At 43.5% G+C, this 24195-nt stretch overlaps 1 protein-coding gene across 4 annotated transcripts in view; it reads right to left on the bottom strand.

The window, feature by feature from the left end:
* The window catches only part of NHS (NHS actin remodeling regulator), a 246267-nt gene that overhangs the window by 28127 nt on the left and 193945 nt on the right, over positions 1–24195 (bottom strand). The window contains exon 1 of one of the 4 annotated variants that reach the window (XM_030281518.4): positions 21142–21270. The exons of the other annotated variants lie outside the window; for them this stretch is intronic. Coding sequence (XP_030137378.4) covers positions 21142–21163 — 22 coding nt within the window. The 5' untranslated portion in view covers positions 21164–21270. Of the gene's footprint in view, positions 1–21141; positions 21271–24195 lie in introns of those variants that run through there. 4 annotated transcript variants of the gene reach the window in all.

The raw sequence follows: 24195 nt of genomic DNA, 5'->3' as shown, positions 1-24195 counted from the left end.
GATATGACGAACAGACCTGCTGAAGTACAGGTTCTTGGAGCTTCAGCAAAAATGAAGGGACCCCAAACTGTCTGTCTGGTAGGGAGCCTTGCTTTGCTTATCAGTGGATTTTTGCATGTGGGGTTTCAGTCATTTTTCAGTACATTTGTAGTGCTGCTCCATGCAACTGGCATGGTGTCAATGCAAGGAATGACACTGGGGGGAGAAAAAAATGATAGAGGAGGAAGGTAGCAGGATGAATGATGGCAACCTGTCAGTGCTTGTACATCATGAGGATTTACTAATTAAATTTTTGACATTGCAAAAACTTAATGTTGCCAAATTGCAGGCAGAGCTTTTGATGGCTTGTCTGTCTGTTACCACTGCAGTGACGAAATGCCTCACTCACATGAGCTGATTTTATATCTCCTTTATCCCTTGAAGGTAACGAAGCACTACGTCTGTTTTACATACAAGGTACTGAGCCACAAAGCAACTCGCCCTGATCCTGTTCTGAGCCACACTTCCTCCTTGGGAATCTCAGCTCAGGACAAAAATTTGTATGCAATAGTAATAATACCCCACCCATTCGTTGTATTGCCTAGGGCACGTGATATTCATTATCACATAATGTACCCTGAAGGCTAATGAAAAGGCAGGCACAAGCAGTTCCTTCCTACTCCCAGAAAAATCTGTCTAGACTGAAATGCTAGTAGTTGTCTGTGATGAATATCAGCAAGTGAGTGGAAAGTTTTACCTACTTACGAAATTTTCAGATATTTCATCAGACTGGAATAGATTTTGCTGCAAAATTTAGCTTGTAGCTCTTTTGGCCTTGGCAACAGTCTTTTTCATATAGGAGTAGGAGTTGGATTAATATACTTTGTGTGAGACTTCAAAATGAAACCAAGTTCATGCAAGCTCTGCTACACACCTACTGTTGTAGACACACGTTGCTGTTGACAGATAAAATAGCATGACCTCTTAGCCACTCAACAAGTCTCCCTTAGCCAGCCGACCTTGCACAGCTGTGCACAGCGCTGTTCCAAGAGAAAAACTACAAAAACACTGCTTATCTTCAAATGATAGAGCATTAAGAAACTTACAGTACCCTGTGACCCTAGCGATGTCTTCTCACCTTTCCCTGAAGGGTCTCTGATTCATAGTAACAGGGAATATACCCCCCTGACACCAAGAAAACAGAAATATTGCACAATACTCACTGAACTGACCAATCCTTCAAAATTCTCCAAAGCTGGAGTAGATTTTCTAGGAGCTGCAGAATAGAAACTAAAAGTGCTTGCAAAAAAATCTGAAAGGGGATGCATGTTCTCAGCCTGCAGTGGCGAAGAAGCTCAGAGGGAGGGAGCAGCACTGGGTAGGGTGGAGGACAATGCTGGCCCAAGGATAAGTAAATATAAACCTACAATTAATGCAGTTAGTCTGGATGTTTGTGGAATAGCATCCCAACCTCAGAGCAGCAAAACTCTGAAAAAAAGAGGTAAGAGGGAAAAAGCTAACCAGTGAGTAAAAGCACGCCAAAAGAAGGACCTGCTTCCATTTCATCCCTTGCACATTGTCCTTTGCATCTCCTTCCCTGTCCTTTGCACATTGCCTGTTCTTCTGCAATGACATTTTGCCTGGCCCTCACTGATTGCCCCTGGGAACTGGGCACCATTGCTGGGAGCTGAAGCCAGAGGATGCAACCACAGGAGTGGACTGTGAGCTTTAAGGACTACTGAACATCTAATTTTCTTCACAGGACTGAATCTCTTACTTCCACTAAAAGAAAAAAGCCAACCCTGTGGCAGGGTAAAAGACCAGTGGGCTGAGATCTAGAAGAAATGGGCAGTCAAAGCTGTACCATATACTCCTGCTAGGAGCTGGTGTTAAATAGTAAGACTCCCTGTATTTCTGTTCTGTGAAATGGGGATAAGGTATCTCTTTCAGCCAGCACTTCTTTACTCAGTGTTTTACACTGCAGGCTGTTTTTACAGTGTCAAGCCTGTGCGTGGCTGTAGCCCCTCAGCATCATTGTAACATGCGTAATAAATAAAGCAATATAGAAACTGGAAAGCCACAGTCTTTAAACTATTAAGAGCTGGACATCACACTGAATGAGAAAAAAAGCCAATACAGAGATAGGAAATGCTGCATTTCAGGCATCAGATATAGTCTGTTAACATATTTTTAGTGTGCGCTTCGATCAATTTAGACTATACAAGTGAATCATATAAGCTATCACTTCATTTCATTTCTGAGTTAAAGTAATTGTTTTGGTTTTTTTTTGTCTTATGGGATGACAAAATGACAAGAGACCATTTAAATGGATTCTCTATTCCATTCTGGGGATCCATTAACATTGGCTGATTTCCTAACAACCAGTGTCAAACAGATACACACTAATGGCTCTTCTCAAGAGAAGAGTTTTGAAGATATCCAAATAGCTGCTTTATTGAAGTTGATCATATTTATCATTTACAGATCCTTCTCATCTTCACATCCTCTCATTTTCTCCCTCTTTTAGCCAAGCAGAAAGAGGATCCTGCCACAGCAGAGCTGGATGTGGATGCTTGAAGGTTGTGCGGCTTTAGTGCATTCAGGCGTGGATGTTCTAATAATAACACCACAAAGGCCAAGCAAGAAAGATTTCTGCTCTATTTATTTGATAGATCCAGGGGTTTCCCTCCACAACTCCGTCTGCTTCTACAGACAGTTGCCTCCCCCATTCCCAGATCCTTCTGTTTCTCAACTTTTTATTATTTCTGTGTGTATTATAGTTGTTATTACCTGTCAGGGGGAGAAAGAAAAAAAGATAATTTCTTATGTTTCCTGGTTCAGAGAGAAAACATGATTTGTTGCAAGGTGTGAAGAAGTGTGCAGCCTGGAGGGAATTGGAGCAGCGAGCAAGGAAGTTGCCTACATGTTAAGGGCCAGCACCCAGAGCTGTCAGCCCTGAATTCTGCACAGGCAAAGCTGAACTGGCAGCTGCTGAATCCTTATTAAAGTATCCAGATTCCAAAAGACAAAACCCAAAATTAAAATGGATCAGAGTAGTGAATAAGCCTATTCCAGAGCACAGTTATGCTTAAGAGAGGCTGTAATGAGCCAAGCCTGCAAGGAGGCAGAGGTGCTGGGGGCTGTGTGCTTAGTGAAACTCCATCTCTTTGCACACTGTGCTGCAGGGGTGCAGGATGCACCCAAAGGTTGCTGTGGCCAGCAGCACCATGACAGGCTCTGCTTGGGAAAGTGCTTCTTCTCCAGCAATAAGGTGGTTAACCTGTCATTTTCTTGTGTGATTCAATGTCATAAGAAAGCTGGATTTTCATCCAGCTTTGCATAAATAGGCCTATGCCAGCAGCAGCAGAATTCAGCGTGATCAGCCTCTTCCTCAGCTACTGCCCAGGTCAGCAGTGAGTTACTGCCTGCTGCGTTTGTGTGCAAAACATTGCAAGAAAATTAATTCTGAGGAAGACCAGATTATTTCAAAGACTAGGCAGCCTGGCAACACATCCAACTTCATCACACAATTTAGTGCATAAATGTTTAATTGAGGCAAGTGCTGAGTCTGATGTGAATTTTGTTTATAGCCAGCCCGGTATGTCCCAAATGTACGCTTCCCCCAATGTACTCGTGTAACCACTGGAGCACCTAGGGGGTTTAAGCCTACAACACTGGTAAAAATCTAGAGTTGCTTCTTTGCTGTTCATGTCCCACATCCATCAACAAGCTCAGTACTTTCATAGTAGCCCCCTCTGCAGCTGCCACTTCCCAGTGATGGCAAAGAGAGTGCTAAGCTTATCCAGCAGGGACACCAGCCTGGAGCTCCTTGAAGGTGGGACAGGGACTCTGTTTTCAACAACTGTGTTCCCTCCCAGCCATGTATATATGCAGATATTTCCCTATTTGCCAGTGGCAAACCCTACCAACAGGAACTGCAAGTAGCTATTTGGATGAGCTACTTTCCTGTCCCATCTTTATTAACAATTGAAAAATGCCCATGCAAAGGGAGTGTGTTGGTGGGGCTGCTGTTCATTGCAAATAAGGTTACTGGCTCGTCAGCTTTTCCAGCACCCAGCTGAACAATGGCAACCTTACCATAACTTCAGTGACTACACCTACAAGAATGGGTATGCACACAATTTCTCTCATACCTCTAGAAAAAAGTACCAAGTGACTGCTGCTAGAAACTGGGGCATACCCCAGTGCCTCTGGAATCCCTGGTCACCCTGGCAGGGGCAGAATGCCATGCTCTTTCCCCACAAAGTCAGTGCCAGAGGAACACTTGACAGTGATGGGTTTCTCTTCTAATAGGCCCTTTTTCTGGGGCAGGGATGTCAGATGATGGGAATGTGACAGGCACTCTGGTTCCTTGTCACTGCAGAGGCTGCTGAGGACCCTGCCTGTGCTTCCCAGTCCTTCTCTTCCTTGGGAAGCTGTCTGTGGAACAGTCCTTCTCTTCCCCGGGACAAGTGAGAAATGAAGAAGGTCATCACAGAGCTTCCTAAGCACATCTCCCATGTGAAACAAGAGATGCTTTGCTCAATGAAAGAGGAAACTGCATGCCAAACTCCTTGTCTCCTCACCAACCAAGTAAATCTTTGGGATTTGTTCGGGGTCTGGATAGGATACCCCCATCCTTGGCCGTATCTTTTGTTCCTGTTTTCCTGGTGTATTCTGTCATTTGTGAGGTGCTGTTCAGGGCAGACATTTCCCTTTCAGTCTCCACAGTGCCCGCTGTCACAGGTGGTTTGAGGTGGTTTGTTCCTTGGCTACTTCTCTCTGGGAACCTGTGCTGGACGACACAGTTTGTAATGGCCTTGTGCATCATTATTTCTTATTGCTTTTATCAGGGCAGAAATCCAGAATATTTCTAAAGAGTTTTTGTGTTGTGCAACCAGAGTTCAGGATGGGTGTGAGTGCAAAGCTCCAGTGACACAGACCCCAAGAGATGGTTTGGGCAACCGGTCTGGCCCTGCAGCCTGGATCACCACATCTGCTCTGCCACTGGCACTTGCACATGCAAATCAAAGCCAGTGCAACTGTGTCTACACAGGCTGCAGCTGCCCTCCAGAAAAACAGGAGGGGAGACATGACAAAACAAGTTAAGTCTTTAGCTACATGTGGGCAACAGCATGAGTACAATTATTATTCTGTTCTGCACTCATGGACAGACAATTTAGCAAATTTTTCAAACTCAAGCAAAAAGGCAGAAACCTCACTGACAGCAGAATCTGTTGAGAAAGACCATAATCTTTTATGCTCTTTGTATTGTTTTATTTCCTGCCAATACAGTCAAAGCTCTCATGTTTCAATCATAGTTTCTTAGCATATCCCTATGGCATTTTTCTGCCTTCCATTATGCTACACATGGAAAAAACAGCTATTCAGAAGAAAAAAGGGCGAGTGGGCAAAACCCATATTTGGCATTCAGGTGGCAGGAGAGATTAAAATACTGGAGAGCTTATGATTTGGATGTCATTTCCATGAGCAGATCCCTGAATTTTGCATTTACCTGATGTTTGGTTGACTGGCACAACAGACATAATTCAACGGGGCTGGGAGGTGTGTGGTTCTTATACAGGTAAGAAGATTAGGCTGTTAAGCAATATGCACTTATGTGAAGAGTACCACATGCTAATCCCATTCTTGGCTTTGCTGCTTTCAATCACTGGTGGTGGTGTTTGTAAACTGCTTTTCCTAACTCTGTCAAATATATTACAGTGGCCAGAATGGAACTTCGTATTTCAAAGTATTTCAAAGCTGTCACTGCAGGATAGACAATAAGCTTTTAGAAATACAGACTACTTTATATGTTCAAGCCTCCATTCTTATGAAGTTTCTAGAGCCAGCAATTTCTTCCTTTTATTCCTGTTCTTAGGTCTATGCTTTACACAGCCTCCAAGAGTGCCCTGCAGGGCACTGGTAAAAGTGCCCTGGTAAAAGGCAGACAACATGGCAGTCCTGCCTGGCAAGCTTAAAGCTCAGTCAGGTCAGCTATTCTGCAGGAATATTAATATAATACTCAATTCGGATTATTGTCATGCTCCATGAGAAAACAGCTAACTAGCCAGTAAACAGTGAAGGCATTAACACTCTTAGAGAAAAACCCAAACCAGAACTATTTTAAGGTTACTGGACCTAATGATAAGGATGGATGGTTACAGCAGCGATGATGTGACGTCCCACATATGCACACATGTATTTGTGTACATACACACACTTCAGAGCTATAACTGAAATCAGTATCCCAAGAGAGCCCTTTCAGTCCTACATGCTTAATTAGTTGAAAGCACTTCTTTCAATTTGACACATTTTCAGTGCTTGTCAACACAGATTTCTTCCCGTGTTGACCCTTCACATTATTCCCACTATGGATATGCAGCAAGATAAAGTCTCTTATCTCCAGCAGTGTAGTGTGTGGTCTCGATAACACACTTTGTAAGTATGCTTTTAGATATTCTTTGCAATTCTCTCCCACTGCTCTGCTATTTTTCTCCTGTACTGACTCAGCCCAAATCACTACTAAGCTTGCCTGAGTTGCTCCAGTAGGTCAGCATAATGCTTTCCTTTTTATCACAGAGAAGTGTGCTGTTCACTGTGATGTTGCTCTCAGATCAGTCACCTTCATTTCACATGCCAGCACTCAAGAACAAAGCTCTATAAAATTAATTTACTATTCTACCTACCCTAGTTAATGCTTACCTTCAGGATCTTGTGAAAAAAAACATCCTATAGACTATTTTATAGTAGGTCAAACTGGTTTTTGGTAGCACTTTAAAGGTATCCTGCCTATTCTACTCAAAACATTCAATTCCCCTGCATATTTCTGTCTGAATATTTGCACCTAAAGTGGTCATTTTCAAGTAATAGCCTTTTGAGTATATGCTGAGCATCCTCTTTTCAAGAAGAGCAGGGACTTGGTCATTGCAGCACCTATTTCCACATCAGCGTGCACAGTATGAACAACCTCTCCACATTTGTGAACCTAAAGACCATCAGTAAACCATCATGAACCTTGAAAAAGCACACTGGAAGATGACACTCAACAAAGACTTTGCTGTGCTTGCCATATTGGAAGATAAGATTCAGATGACTTATTCCAAGTACAACAAATGTATATCTGTTTTCCTTGAAACGTTCAAAAGCTACAGCATTCTATCCAAGCTCTAAGACTTCGTCTCCGTACCTTCTCTTGATTCTCAGAAGCAGCATTTAGAATCAAAGGTGCTGGTTTGCAGAGAAAATGAATGAGATGGGTCCCTTTTCCCTTCCACTGGCACTGCCTGTAGGCTGAGGAATCAAACCCCCAAGAGTCAGGAACAACAAGCCATGTTTTAGGAGTAGAGATGGTGTCTCATATTTCACACTTCTTCCTTCCCATCAGTCTTTTCAGTGTGCTTGGCTGGTTGCCTTGGATGACACTTAACTGCAAGTTGAGGTAAGTAGCAACAGTTTCTTCCAATTCTATTTAGAAAATGCTATGCAGTGCTGTGTAGGTAAATACTATTACAGCATGTCCCTTCAAATTACTCACAGCCCTTCAGGGGAAGAAAAACAGTCAAGTATCTCAGGGGGACCAAAAGCAACTATTTTATTTCTTCCTCTGGAGAAATATTCTTGCTGATCCTGTAGCTCCATAAGTCTGTTCTGCAGAGAGATTGAGAGAACTGGCTCTGTCTCTCTATCCCTATCTCAGCTTCTTCCCCAGAATGGTAAAGCAGTGTGTTTCTTGAGACAGTCAATAAATAGTCCCACACACTCCTCCATAAGGTCTCTCTGGAGCCACCCTGATGGTGGCCCAGAGCTGGCAGGCACAGGGGTGCATTTGCAGATACAACCAGTTCACAGTGTAGCTCTAGCTTCTTTCAGTACAACTCTTCCCCAGTCTCAGTAAACCTCCAAGTCCTCCACTACCAGCCTCCTCAGATCTGGCTCTGGCCTCCCAAGCCATTTACCCGAAGCCCAGTTTTAGACAACCATCTGAATCAGCCCACAAATCACAGAACCACAGACTGGACTGGGCTGTAAGTGGCCTTAGAGATCACCTAGTTCCAGCTTCCTCTGTGGGCAGGAACACCTTCCATTAGAGCAGATTGCTCTGGGCCAGGAGAAGGGTTCCCTTTCCACACTGTCCTTCCCCAGTCCCACTTGTGACAGGACACTTATGTTAAACACTACAGAAAACTGGGCTGTAAGACTTCAGAGAAGCACATTGAGAACAAGGCCAGCTGAATTGCAGAGTTTCATTTGTTGAAACAATAGGGAACACAGTCCTTTTGTTTGGTAAGGGGAAGGAGAGCTGCCTGAAAATAAGGATTTCACTTCTATACTTTCTCAAGGGAACTGTTTTTAATGAAAAAACTTGATTAGGATTTAGGCAACCTTAGAATTCTTGTGAGTCCCTTCCACCCACCCTGTGACCCCTCGCTGCCAGAGCTCCAGCTCTTACCCAGGAATTGCAGCCTCTTCCCTCCAGGCCTTTGGGTTTGAAATTAGCCCTTAATCCATAAAGCTTGCATGTCTTACAATATATGGAATGGCCTGTATTACTTACAGTACTTTCTATACGCAAACATAAAGACTTTCTATACAAAGACACCAAGATACACTGGGTCACTTTTTAAAGAAACCCATCCAGACAACATTTGGAAACTCTGTCAGTGATGTTGTATATCTAGACTGCAGGATGAATAACTTATGTCAAGATAAATTATTTTCCCACTGTTTTTATTATTTGAATAGCATGTTCTCAGCTTACTCACCTTAGGCACTAAATTTTTTCTGCAGACTTGCACTGTTTTTATTACTGTATTTCAAGCCCTTGCTTACCTCAAATGGTCCACAAGCCTCAAATGGCAAATGCCAGCTTGCGAATTTTAGGAGAAGGTGAGCATTGTATTCCCTTGCATGTCCCTGCAGAGGTGCAAACCTGTAACCATGCCAGCTGGGGAGCCCCAACAGCACACACTGACCTACTGACTCCCACTTCGAAGTGAGACATCACAGCCTATGGCAACTAGTACATAAAATGCAGCATGACAACATTTGAACTAAAATAAATTTTAAAGTGTTTGCTTCTTTTAAAGTGTCATAGGGTGTTAATAAAGATCATAACATAGACTAAGCTTCATTGTTATGGCTAATATGGCTTTATGAGCCCAAACCATATCCTATTGTTTGTACTCACATTTATACTATTAAGTCACATATTCATGCACAAAACCTAATTGAGTTCTGATGGGGTTTCTGAAAAGCCACATCTGCTGAAGAGCTTCAGGGTTTGTCAGAGGCTGCAGGGGTGTGGACCACTCTCTGGTGAGAGCTGTCATCCAGAACATAGCTGCAAACAGCTAATTCTTGCACATTTGTAACTCCTCTGCCTTTGTGCACGCATCCGACCCAGTACAGGGCAGCTTTCAACACGTCGGCTTTAGCACAGCAAATACACAGCGTGGCAAACAACTGCTCCCTTAATGTTCCTATAAAATTATTACCTTTTAAGTGTGGGCAGACATTTTATTATGACCACGCACCAACCCCTGCACATGAAGAAGAAAACCAGAAGACATGGCTGAAATGGCCACATTTCATTGCATTCACTTTCAGTGAAAATCAGAGTAGAAACGTGAGGTGTCAACACCTACTGGCAACTATCAAATACCACCATGAAATGACTGCACTAACAGCAACACTGGGCAGGAAGTCTTCAAACTCTCAGCTGTAAGCAGTGATAAAAATTAAATAAAACTAATCTGCAGGAAATAAGCTTCTTGGAAAAAAAAGAACCACAGGAAAAGAAATTTAACTAGGAAATACTTTCAGGAAAGGAATAAGGCAAGGAACAAAGGAGAGCGGGGAGAAGGGCATTGGGAGAAGGGAGAATTGTCATGAAAGTTATCATGCAGAAAGTATAAGTTAAAAGTGGGGTCACTGAGTAGCAAACAACGTTTGACCTTAATGTATCATGTATCAAATGGAATGGTGAATCAGGGCAGAGGGCACTCCGGGGACACTCAGATTTATTCACAATGAGCAAAGTTGATAATATTTCCAAACATAAAGAAGCAGATAATGGAAAGCAATCACAAAAGTTACTTTCTTCAGGGGAGATTTGTTTCCCTGGAGAATGTCTTTATCTAACAGATAGGCTCCTTATTGATTTTGAGTACAAATTAGCCTCAGAGAGGTCTGAAGAATCCTCTAGCAGCTCCTGTCCCCCTCTGTTCATTGTGGAAGGACCATGAGAAGACTTACTGTGAGGAGCTGACATGTTCTGTCACCACCAGGCACCAAAAAGGGGAGACATCACCTTTATGGGGTAGCAGGGCTGCCTACTTGGGAACAAATATGAGTCTGCAAAGGTATGGACGGATTCTCATATTTAGTTGTTGAATATATTTAATGACAAAGTAAAGTATAAAACTGGGTCACAGACAGGCAACCTACCAAGGCATAAGGTGAGTTAACTCAAAAGGTAAAGCATTGCCTGAGGAGCTGAACAAAATATATTCCTTTCTATGAAGGACGAGATAAACACACTCATAAATGTGACACTATAGGCTGGGCCAAGTGTGCAATTTTGCTGTCCTTACTCTGTCCTTCCTGAGTCATGGATCTGCCTGTCTTCTCTGGACTCTCCAGCTATGCCAGGACATCAGGTCCAGCCCTAATTACCCCTCTCCCATTTCACTGCTTTCTCTTCCCTGCCCCTCTTCTTTCTGTATGGATTTTTCCAAGTGGTGTTAAAAAAAGGAAGTGCTGGAAGAGGTGCCAGACTGCTCTAGAGGCTGAGATGCTGTACATGCTGAACAGTGAAAGGCAGACGACACCCACGGATACAGCACAGCCCTGATCTGGCAGGATCTGTGGAGGGGGGAGGTGGCAATTGCTCCTCACATCCTTTCAACTCCCGTAGCATCTGCCAGCACAGGCGGAGGGGGAGCCACCCCAGCCAACTTTTTTTTTTTTTTTTTATAAAATGGATCTTGTTCATAAAGTCAGAAGCATTTTATATAAATACAGATCAGTTCCCTGCCATCTGCTTATTTCTATGTAGCATCTAAAGTATCGTAAGGGTGTTACAGAGAATATGAAAACAGGGTCTTACCTCTGCTGCTGAGCTTAAAAAAATAAAAAAGGAAAAAGAAAAAGGGAGAAAATATAGAAATATAGGTGTTGGTATGCAGGGAAAAGCTAAGAACTTAGACAGCATTTTCAGTCGTGGTTGTCTGGGCTGCTGTAGTTTTTGGATAGATTTTGTCCTGATAGGTGGGTATGCTGGCACACCCCTGCTCTGGGCCTGGTGCAAGTTACCTCCTGGCCTTCAACAGGACTCTTGTCCTGCCAGGGAGCTCCTAGCCTTTTCTGTGGTCTTTCTACTTGTGTGTCTTAAGAGCAGAAATCATCTTTTTATACTAAGCATTTGCACATACAATTACAGGGCTTGCATTTCACGTGCTAGTCCAGGAATCCCTCACTGGTGTATCTATTTAGTGTTATACTCTTACAGATAAAAGCAGCCCTTATTCCCCACTAGGACATGTTCCAAACCTTTGCAGATGAGCTGTGGTTTGTATTGCCCAGGCTGCAGTTTTGGACTCACAAAACTAGGGGGTCCTACAGCACAAGCAACCTTCACCATTTACGAGCAGCTCCAAAGCACTGCACTGGGTGAGAAACAGGTGGTTTCTCATTACTCAGAATTAACCCACCATGGTTAGTAGAGAAAAAAGAGACAGGTTGCCTGGTCCTACCAGAGCCCAGACCCACAGAGCAAGGGAGGACACAAGAATTCACTGATCATCTGCCAGCGTCATTATCATTCAAGGATTTTAACTACTGCATTTAAATATAGCTAATTTGGATAAATCAAGATTGTTTCCCTCAATTGCCAATTTGATAATTTCATCTTCATGTTTATTCACATTAGTAAGTATTGATTTCCTCTGGGATGAAGTACATTTTCTCACAGTAAGTGAGGGTGAGGTCTGCTTGGCAAGGTTTTTGTTACACTTTGAATTTCAGAAGTTTGGGTATTGTAATACTTAACATACTTTCATTGCATCCATTAAAAAAGGATTCTGTGCAAGAGCACAGAAGAAAAAATACCTAAAAAGTGTAACCACCACTTAGCTAAGAAAATGCATTAGGCAAAGATTAATCTGAATGCCTTTCATCTGAGTTATCCTTTATCCCATTTATTAACACACTGATTTCTTCTGTGTTTGTAATATTGCACAACAGCAACACTTTATAAATACCACAGTGCTTCTTCACTCTACAAGGGCCAGAGCATCCTCTGTATGACTCTCCTTATTTTTGGCTAACTGCTATACATACTTCTGAGATGGGAAAGCTACAATAAACATTCAGCCCATCAGAAGAACATATCTAAACATTGACGATTCTTATTTAGGGTCATACAATAACTTATTTTGCAGATACTTCTACAGGACAGTGGAATAATTTCCAAGGCTTTAAGAAAGTTCTGAAGTTACAGCCACATCCACGATAACTTATGAATAAGGGAAATAATTTGCTAAACGGATGGCTGAAAGACACTCATCCTCCTTCCCCTTTGATGCCCTTCAGTGAGTGTATAGTGATTTTGCTCCAGAAATACTGCAGCCAGAAGAAACCAATGAAAACCAAAGTCCCAGACATGCCTCACAGAAATAAGCCTCAAAAAAGGACTGTGGGAAGAAAACACCTTTCTCACCCCATGCACAAACCACTGAGATAGATATGTGCCTGAAGCTGAGCTTATTCTATAATCTCCAGGGCAATTTTGGCATTCAGAAACTCTTTATTTTGAGGGCAAAATGACATTAATTTGTTGCCTACCACAGAAAGCACAACTTTGCAACAGCACTGTCACTGAGGGGTTTGTGTTGATTCATTCATCCCAACAGGAGAAAAATGTCTCTTCCTCCAGCCAACTCCATACTCACCCCAGAGCCCCTGCCATGAGCTGAAGCCCCATTGAACTTTTCCAGCCTTTCAGCTGTCACCATGCCCAGCCATGCTGATGGGGGCTCAAATAATCAGATAATTAATCCTCCATTAACACGAAACCAGGGAGACTTGGGGCTAGCTGTCCATTGGATACATATCTCAGCAGTACCTAACATTTCTAGCCAGGTGCCTACGTAACACTGGTTTTAAGATTACAGTTGGTGATGACCAGAGTTTCATTCTGCATTTCATACTAGCAATCTTCCACTTGGCCTAGATGATCATGGTAGTAGTCTCCTACCAATTGAAAATATTCTATTCTATTCTATTCTATTCTATTCTATTCTATTCTATTCTATTCTATTCTATTCTATTCTATTCTATTCTATTCTATTCTATTCTATTCTATTCTATTCTATTCTACCAACATGGCAAACAGTGCTAATTTTATACATAAGCTTCAAATTCATAGTATCTCCCAGTCTGACAACTCACTGCATGCAGGACCTCTGCAGTACTGTCTTGGGTGGTCATGAACCAATACAAGCCAGTGTGTTGTGCATATGAAGCAGTGATTGGAAATAATTCAGGGTATAGCTAACTCCATCTGTGTTATCTGAGGACATTCCCCACTCTCAAAATGTGAAAGTTCTTCAGGTTTTAATGCAACAAAATGACCTCTGTTTTCATACAGTACATTATACTGGCAAAGCAGCTGCAGCCATGATGACAGAACTGTATTTTAGCAGTCAGTCTACTCTTTGCACCTCCATATTCTTCAAAAAGTACATGATGCTGATAAATGGTAGCAATGGCTTTGGCTGGCACAGTTTCACTGGTTAAAGATCACACTCTTTTCAGAGCTTTGTCCCATACCTTTGCACAAGCAGAAATGACTTGTGAAGAAAATCAGCTTCAGTCTGTTCATTCAGACTTGTTATGGGAAACACAGGCTTTTAGATTCAGACCACATAAAAGGAATTTTAAAGTGTGGGGCACTACACTTTATACTCTTAGCTTCATTGACTGCAATTTCCTCCCCCTGAGCTTCCGCACTTGACCTACAGAGGAAATACGTCTTCCCTGGAAGTACAAATTTCCACCCAGCAAAGCTGAAACCCTTTTAATGGGGTCCCAAGCTCTTCAGGTTGCTTTGTTTTCCAAATCCTATTCTGATAGCCCCCAGACCACAGACCAATTTATAATATAAATAAATATTCATAATATAAATAAAGTTTATTGCATGTTTTGGAGGTACCACCAACAGCACAGTGCCTCTGTTTAAACAGCTGCCAGAAGATCAAGCCAGGGCTCTGCCTGACTCCAAAAAAGTTTCCAATAATCCCATGGAGATTTCACTGTGATGCTGGCACCAGAAACAACCTGGGACTCACAGGATGACTAGGTCATGTAATCACCTTCCTGCAGAGAGGATCAGAGGCTGCAACAAGGCCAGCCCAGGGCAGGATGACTGGTTTGGAAAACAAGCAAGGCTTACTGAAAGGTTTAGGGCAGAGAAGATGGATTCCTGAGAAGTTGCCCATAAGTGTAGGTGTTGTGAAGAAGCACCATAGCAAATGCAGAGGAAAAACTACACGAATTGTTAAAAAGTAGAAACACAGTGCAAATTCAGAGCATGGGACTAGAGTAAATCAGACTGACACTACAGCCAGCCTCTGAGTAGGCCAAACACTTTCTGCTACATTTATGCAGTTGTGTACAACTTACAGGCTTTTTTTTTTTTTTTTTTAAATTTTGCCTCATATGAATAGACACCTGGCACTGCCAAGGCAGAAAAGGGCAGTCATATGTTGAGACAGATCAACTCAAGATGAAAGATTTTATAAAATTTGGGAGAACCCCTTTCAGGTATTTGCTGGACTTCTCTAACTTTGAAAGAGTGAAAAATTATGAAAGGTAGGTTTAGGATGTAAGACATGACAAGAACCACTCCTGAGCCATCAATACACACCAGAACTGGAGATCCTGAGGCACATTTCCAGGATGAACACCTTTTCCCCATGGCACTACTAGACCCAGGCTGTGATACCAATCCAGTGACTGAGCCCCTGCTCTGGCAAATCTTGATGCTTACAAGAAAATCACAAGATTTGGATTGGACTGTAACCTTGGAATTTTGGAGTTGTCTGAGATTGGCATCACATGTCCATGCACATTATGGAAGGAAAAAGAAAGCACATTACTGTTTGTGCAGGTTGAATTTGAGGAGACTATCGTTTAAGCATGGCATACATTGTGTTTAAAAGGCTATTCAAGGTATTGCAGTAATTTTTCTCATATTACAGCTGCAGCATCTCCTATGTACCCTGCCTTCCCAAAATGCTCATTAACCCAGGCCTCACATCTGCTCTTCCTGCCATTCAAACTGCCCTAGTGCAAGGGCAGTCCCTTTCTTACAGATCATGAAAGAACATCTTGAGAATAAAATTCATTCACCAAAACCTGTGAAGAATTCAGTTTAACAGAATTCGGTTCATACCACCAAACCATGGTTTTTTACATTGTTATATGACACACTCACTGTTTCACAGTTAATTGAAAAAAGTGTACAGTCACTGAACTTTTCTGATCTGTAGTAAAAATGCAACCATGAGCTACAATTAAGTTCCTAAACCACTGATGGACAGGTTATAGTAATTACTGCAGGCTCATCTCAGCATTTGGAGTAAGACATTGAAAGTAAAAGAGCTTTGGTAGGGTGGAGCTGAGACAGGGTCTGGGACAAATTATGTGCAAGGGAAAATTGATTCTTCCCTTAGCAACCTCTCTTACCATGCCTGTATTTGAAGCAGACAGTCTGGAGCAGGGCTGTAGCAAGGTGGTCACACAAACCCCACGCTGGCCTCGCTGCTGGCCAGCTGCACAGCAGAAACCCTGGGATACAGGTGGGGGATATCAACTGGCTCATGCTGCAGGGTGTCAGGAGCACAGCAGGTGAAGCTCTCCAAGGTCTGTGAGTGCTACCACAGCACAGGCAGTGAATAATACCTCATCAGCAGGCCACATTATTGAATAGCAATAACTTTCCATAATAACCAATTAATGTCACATACAGACCTGACAGAGAAAGTGCTACAGCTCTTCTTTCATCATATTGCAGCGCTGAGGTCAAGCTTTACTCATCTGCTGGACTGGTAGAAGAAGGTAGCTGCATGAGAGCCAGAACCTTCCCTTTGGCAGTTGTTGGCTCAGTCTGTTTGGCACCTCCCCCAGCTCTATGGTGCCATTACTTGTGTGGCCATTCTGCCTGGACAGCAAACGCTAGTGTATTTGGACATCCCCCATCTATCCCTGACCCATCTATCCCTGACCCATCTATCCCTGACCCCCATCTATCCTTGGACAGATCCACCATCTATCCCTGACCCATCTATCCCTGACCCCCATCTATCCCTGGACAGATCCCCCATCTATCCCTGACCCCCATCTACTTCTGGACAGCAAACTCTAGTGTATTTGGATATCCCCTATCTATCCAGCTCTCGCCCTGCTAAAGGAGGCAGGGCTCACCCCTCCCAGGAAAGCACTGCCTGGACCCACAAAGGCTCCTTGGCAATCCTGAGACCCTAGGGAACCTCAGGAAAAGTTTATTTTGGCAAGCTCAATAGTGTGGGCATGGGCAGAACTCTATCCCCTCACTTTCTCTACCAAAAGGGGGACACATCTGTCACACTCCACGTTGAGCATGTTGCCTTTTCATTCATAAAAGGCAGCCTTGTATCTTTAATCACTTTGCCAGATAATAGCAAAGAAACAATTGATTGTCTGTGTTATCAGACACTAGTGGAAAAGTCTAGATAAGGATGCTGAACAACCTAGTCTTATTAGAATTCCACATGCAAATGCTTCCCCATAATCCAGAGTCATCTGTATCCTGGCAACCCTTTAAATTTCATTCTCACTGAATTGCCAGATCTTTATCAAAATATAATTACAGTCTTAATTTGGATGATAAATTTTGATTGCTTGTGCTGTGCCAAAAAAAAAGTCAGGTACACAAAAAAAAAGAGGTGCTACTGTGAGATCTGAATCTGCATATTCTGACATTGGTGCTTCACCTTTCTTCTTATCAAAAGTTTGGCTCTGATAGCTAGCAATGAGGTTATGTAGGGTAAATAGGGAGGGACATGCAAAGACAGTTTTCTGATGACATCAAATGAAATTTGCACTAAGAACAGGGAAGAATTTGAAATCTGCAGTTGCTTCTGAAGATTATCACTATTATGAGAATTATATACTATTATCATTACGAGGTAAATTATGTGCAGCACTGCTATGCAAAGTGGAGGAAAACACCAGTTCTTCCTGAAATGAGATGAGATTGTGCAGAACTCACCTTTTGTCCCACTGTCTTGCCCCCCTCCTTCAAATACTGGCAGAAAACAGCACATTGCTTTATAGTTATATCCAGATTATGTGGATAGTTACAAATATTTTCCCAAAACAAGTAGCCTAAAAAAAGTATCCCAGAGGAATATAAACACAGTCTACTCTACCAAGAGAGCCCAAAGGAGAGGAGATGGCCCTGCTAGCAAACCATGGAGGTTACCTAGTTTCTGACTTAGCAGAATACTGCAGTCCAAACCCACTTCAGTTTTACTCTGTTGAAATGCCAGGGGGGAAAGATAATTACTCACATGACAATGGCATGAATGCAATTAGATATTTGACCATAGTGTTTCTTGGTCACATGCACAGAGTTGAACTAATTGCTAAATTTGGGGATGGGAAGTTCTTATTTTCCTTCTTTTCCACAAATATACGGAGTTATTTCCACTTTTTCTGCATCCCTGAGAAGGATTCTTTCCTGGGACAGATGTGATTTCTTCCCTTGAAAGTTATTTCTTTGCCTCCTTTGGGGCTTTGGGTACCCAGCCTCGGTCCTCTTCTTATCTGCTTCTCTAACTTTGATCACCATTGCATGCACCATAAAATACCTCTCTGACACATCTGTGAGCTTGAATTCAGTCTCATGGAGGGTATGTTGTCCTCCCCTGAGAAGACCATGCAAAATGAGAACAACTGGAACAGTAATTAAATTCCACCACATAAGCATGCAGAAGGGTTACAGTGTAGATTGAAAGCCACACTGGGTCATGTCGCCTTGTTCTTTTAAAAGTTGTAAAGTTCTTTTAAAAGTTTTCTATGCCTTCTGATGTTTACATATTTCTACTGGAGTTTCTCATGCACTGTCATGTAAATAATGATTGTTTTGCATTCTTCTCTGTGGAAGGAAAGAATTAATGGACTGTTGGTTTGACCAGTGTAGTTGGAGAGGTGGCAATTTCTTCCTCCAATCCCCTGCCACTTTTAGAATTCTGTATATTGAGGGGTCAGAAATAAAGTTCCCTCCTTTTACTGCCTTTTGCTCTTTACATCTTAGATATGCGTGCATGAGTTATTTCATGTCATAGTGTGACAGGGTCACAGTTACAGTATGAAAAATGTGCTGCTTCCTTGTGAGCAGTGGTCAGCTACATCATTCAGGTGAGGTCTGTTTCCCTAAAGCTCCACAGCCCCAGCACTCTCCAAGACCATTCCAAACCAAATGTGATTTTGTCCAGAGCCTGATGTAAGCAAGTGCAGTTGCCAGCTAATGGTAAAATTCAAAGCTCACTGAAGTCCAGAAAGATACTGCAACCTCTGCAGTCATGTCTGTGCCCTGGGTCCCATTCCCTAACAATCATGTCCATCACTGACACATCAGTAAGGCTTTTGCTGACAGTAGCAGTACAAGGTTTTACAGCTGAACGGTCTGAGGCATTGAACCATTCTCATCCCTTTGGTGGTAGGAGCTCAATGGGGCTAATACTGCAGTAGAAATGGAGGGCAGGAAGAAACCATGTGAGAATTGTCTGGTCTGTGACTTTTCCAACTCTGAAACACAGCTAAAATTAACAGCAAATGAGGTACCCACCTCCTGACACAGAAAATGTTTCCTATAGTGAATTTTGACTGACATGTGACCAAACCTGTCCTAAAAATGCCAAAATGCAAAGCCAAGTGTAATTCCACTACTCTAAAGTGGACTAAGTATTTTTAGTTCACCCCAATTTTATTATTCTTAAAAAGCCTAAAAGAAGGGCATCCTATAAGCACCATAGGAGCCTGTCCCAGTGCTTTATTCCTCTTTGTGCTTGGAAAGGTCTTGCTAACCTTCCCTGCTGCAAAGTCAGCTGGCTCCTAAGGGGGAAGGCTGCAGAAGTGGGCATGCTGGCTGCAGTCACATGCAGCTCCCTCTTCTTTGGCTATCAGACTCCATCTCTAGTGTCATAAATTTGCAACTTCTCATCTCAGATGAACTGAGCTGAGACAAAAATGCCAGAATTAGTGTACTGGCCCAAAATCCAGAACTAGTTTTCATACCAGACAGTCAGGGAAGTGAGAATGCCTAAGCCCCCAAAGGAGGATGATGAATCGCTGCTTATTCTGGATGCACAGTTCTTTGCTTTCCTTTAAAAAATGAATTTATTTCCTTCTGGTAAAGGATGCCATGCTAAAACCACAGGAAAACAAAGTTGCCTATCCACAGCAGCAGATTCAGCCTGGCACTAGGGAGATGGAAAGCTTCTATGTGCTGTGGTGACTAGTTCAGTACAGGCTGTTAACCATTCCCTCCACCTGCCAGGCACACTGCCCCCCACATAAACACCGTTAGTGAAGGCAAGCATACCTCTGAATGAAAACCAAGCTGAGAGGAACATGCCATTTTTAAAGCCTGGCTTTTGTCTCTGAGTTACATATTCCAACACTAAGGCTAATGTTGAGAGGACTGGCAGAAGAGGTTACCAGATTTTCTTTTCCTCTGCACCATGGCATGTTGCAGGGGGAGGAGTCCAAAATGGCCCCTGTGACGGCTGCCAGCATCTTCACAATAGCTGCTAAAAGAGAGGCTTATTCCTCCCAGCTAATCTTCAGTAAGAGCTTTCTCTAGGGCAGCAATGTATTCCTCAAGCCTTCAGGCACAGCAGGAACTTCCTGAAGGAACATTTCATATTCAGAAGGAATCACAATGCTCCTATTTCTTTCCTGCCTCTTTCATTCTTGAGCCCAGCTCTCCCATCTTTGAGCTCACAGTTGTCATGACAGACTACAGCAGGAGGTCTGTGGCTATCACATGAACATCCCAAGTTCCTAGTAAGCAAAACTGCAGTCTGGCTTCCTCAGCTGTCTTGAGTGTTCTTCTGGGTGAAAAGACAAACAAGTCTCACCATTGGGAAATGGAATCCCAGACAGGAATGTGACAAGCCTTCCACAGACAAATGGACTTTTGGCATTACACCCTTTGCCTTTGAACCGAGCATCATCACAACAACCACAAACCCAAACTCTACCGGTGATACCACTGGCTAAATACTTGGAAATATAAACTGAGGATGCTTTTCACTGCCTGAAATTTGGGCTGAGACACTTTACCCTTGAGGGACCTGTCTTGACAAACTTATTTATCTAAAAATGGCTTGACTACTTCTGCTGATTCCAGGAACCAGAGACAAAATAACCCTCTGTCCACAGCACAGCTTGATTTCTATGAAGAAATCATTGATATCTATGGAAGACAGCAACAGGGCAAATGCAGTGAAGTGAGCAGTACACAAGTGGTTAATGCATGCCATAAAGAACTATACATACATATACTGTCTCACATAGCCAGAATATTTTATGTTGACATTTCCATTCAGTGCCACTAGAATTAAAATGCTCATAATAAAAACCTGCTAATCAAAAGCATAGAAATTACCACCCAAGCAAAATCCATTTCTGTCTAGATAGTTGACCAGAAGTCTTTCTGCCTCCTACAAGCAACATTAATGCCATCCATTACAACAACAAATGCCAGTCAAGTCCCTTTCTTTCCACCTGTGATTTTAAAAGTACATTTCCTGTGCAGAATGATATGTGCTTGGCAACCTCTGCATCTCCCCTCCTGATGAGTAGCAGAAATGCTGCATGCTAAACTCTCCTGTAATGACATGGATTCCCACATCACTGAAAAATTCTCAAACTACCCAGGAAAAACTTCAAATAACCTGCAAGGTATTTTAAAAGCCAGAGGCAACAGCGAAAGTCAACCCCTCAAAACATACAGAGAGAGAAAGAGAGAGAGAGAGAAAGAGAAAATAAATGCCCCCTGCTTGACCCAAAATAACAGAACAGTTCTGCATAGGAAAGAAAATAAGTTACCATTGTGGGGACCCTCAGTCATTTAGAGTCTCCAGTCAAGGCTGAGAGCCATTCTGAGACTGCAGGTTTTTCCTTTAACTTCACTCCCCAGCTCTGCGAGGAACCAGTTAAAAATGACATCACTGCTTATACTACCCTCCTCCCCTCCCCATTCACTTGCTAAAAAAGCTGAGGCTGCTCCTCTCCCCCTGCATTGGCTCCAGATTTGGTCCTCACTCCTCTTCCATAAGTTCCCGATGCAGTTGACTGTGTGCATCAGTGTCAGTGTGGGACGGAGGATGCGTCTCTGCGCTTTCCCAGCATCCCCACTGGCACCCACTTGAGAAATAAAATAGCCTTTCCATTAAGAAATCAGAAGAGGTCTAACCTTGCAATGTATAATGCATTGCACAACCAGCTCCGTTTACAGAAGGCAGACAGTCTTACTCTTTGAAGTGGTAGGGAGAGAGAGACCCTCCAATGGGCTCTGCCTTTCACCTCATCTTCCTTAGAGAAGAGGACTCTCTCTGTGGTCTGCTGCATCCTCCTCGCGTTAGGACTGCAATCTCTCTTTTTTTTCTTATTTCCCTCCTCCTGAGTATGACATCATCAGACACCAACTCTACTTCTGTAATAAAAAGAACCCCAAGCAGAGCTACCTGGGACGAGGTCATCTGGAGGACCCAGGTGATTCTGCCTGCTGAACAAATGTCGCTTCTTACAAAAATACTTTGCTCTTACACAGTGTCACCGGGATTTAATAACCCTGCGCTTGCTGCAGACCAGGAGACCCAGCTGCAGGGCTGAGATCAGTCTCGTTTCTATCCCTGCAAGCTCCGCTGGCATCACAGCGAGCAGGTACCTCCGGAGCGCTCCCCTGGTACACATCATTCACCGCTCAGCTCCTTTGCTCCCCCCTGACTACTGGGAAGGATGCTGCAGCAAAATCCCTCGGCCAGCGCTCCCGGCAGCTACAAAGCAGCCGGGCTGCGAGCACCCAGCGCACACGCTCCCAATGCTCCTCCGCTCTCCTCAGCCTTCTCAGCATCGCTGCGAGGGGCTCAAAGCACGGCCACCCGTGTCAGGCGGCGCAGCAGCCAGCGCTCCCGCCAGCCGCAGAGCGGGGCCTGCTGGTTGCCAAGGGCAATATCCCCTTACCTGCATTTTCCGTGCCGGAGGAGCGCAGGGCAGCGTGCCGAGCCTGCCCACGCCCGGGGCAGGCAGTGGGGGCCGGGGGGCTGCGAGGAGCCCCTCCGCTGCCGGGATGGCGCTCCCGGGACCGGCAGCCTGCCTTCCCCGCGGGCTCCCATGCCGGCAGCACAGCCAGCAGCGGCGGGAGCCAGCAGCCGTGCGCACATGCATATGGATAACATACGCCTCCGAGTACCTGTTATATAGACACAGAGCTGCATGAGGATATAAACACAGACGTGTATTCTGGATCTCTCCCCGCTCCCAGCAAAGCTGCAGACGTATCAAATACCGCACAAGTTAAAGAGCCGGTGGAGTAAGTAATTTAAAAGATGTGCGCATGTGGTACTTAGGGACGTGGTTTAGTGGTGGACCTGGCAGTGTTAGTTAATGGCTGAACTCCCTGATCGTAGAGGTCCTTTCCAACTGAAATGATTCTATGATCTTATTGTACCACTGCATTAGCAAATGTGCTCTGACTGGTTTTTGTGCTACCTGCCCACACAGCCTGCATACAAGTATAGCCCTCGCTGCAGTGCTGATTGCAGGTGAGTACCTGACACAGGCATCACAAAACTTATGCAACCTCCTCTAAAAGGGGTAGTGGTATGTCACACAAGTCATGTAATAGTACTGCTTTGTAAACTAGAAATGTATCACATGGAGGGGAACTGGAAAGGTCTTTCAACAATGAAACCCCCACCAGCCCTCTGAATTAGGAACATGCTGGTGCATCAGGTCCCACAGAAAATCTGTGCTAGAGACAGGGAGTCAGTGGGAACTTGAAGGAAGTCAGTAAAAACCCTGCCTTCAGAGTCTATTCATAACTCCTTCCCCATTCTTTTTCAGACCTATGTTTTGCATTTGGGCTGGTAACACATTCTTATCAAACACCAGAGCCTTTCTGAATGAGCCAGAATTAAAAACCTGACACCTCCTGTCAGCTGGGACAGAACAACATTACACACTCATGAAAGGCAGGATTTCCACTACAGAGTGTCTCACTCTATCTTATAGCAAATATCTCTGCAGGTCCTCTTCACCACATCATAGCCCTACCAGACTGCACTCATCCTCTCCAGGCTTGCAGCAGGAACAGGTCTCTGGCACAGGCAGTGTGAGCCCAACACGGAGGAGCGATGACTGTGGTGCGTAGGGATGTGGGACCATCTTGGGAGCCCTGCCAGTTGAACATCCAGATAAATGCAAAAGACTGTGCTCTCTGCCATCACTCATTGCTCAGTTTTCTATCTGCTCTGGTAGGGATATCACAGTCTTTAGCAAAGGGGGATCCTACATACACGTAGCAGCATCAATAATATCTCTGGAGAAACATCGATTATACATCATATGCTAGATAAAAGACAAAGAAGAAGAAAGTGTGCCAATTCACCACATTCATATTTCATTTCTAAATGATCGAAGTGTTTAACACAGTTTCTTAAGGAAAAAATGTGAACCTGCTGTTGTCTGTCCCCTGCATCCAATCCCCATAATTTTTAAGTTCCCTCCCCAAATTTTGCAGAATAATTTGATTATATTCTATATAATTATATACCTACAAATTTAAGATGAAACAAAGTAATTTAAAAAACAAATCAGTGCCGCTCCCATTCAGGACCATCAGGTAAAATTTTCACTGGGAATCTACTGGATGACTGGCCCTGTGCCAGTGGTGGTCCCCTTGCCATGGGAAAGGGAAGAGTGTCCTCTGGATTTTCTGAAAAGGCAAAAAACATTCCAGAGAGTAAAGGACAAGTCTTCAAATCCACATGAAGTTCTTAGTTTTCTTTGGTTAATGTGACAATTTATTTAGTGTTTTTGTTTTCTCGTCCTAAATCTGCTTCTCATGGGTCAGCACTTTGGAGCTCAAATGCCTATGGA

Source organism: Taeniopygia guttata, chromosome 1, assembly GCF_048771995.1.
Source record: "Taeniopygia guttata chromosome 1, bTaeGut7.mat, whole genome shotgun sequence".
NCBI classification, from domain to species: Eukaryota; Metazoa; Chordata; class Aves; order Passeriformes; family Estrildidae; genus Taeniopygia; species Taeniopygia guttata.
Note: the sequence above shows the minus strand (reverse complement) of the source record. Positions and strands in the feature narration are given on the sequence as shown.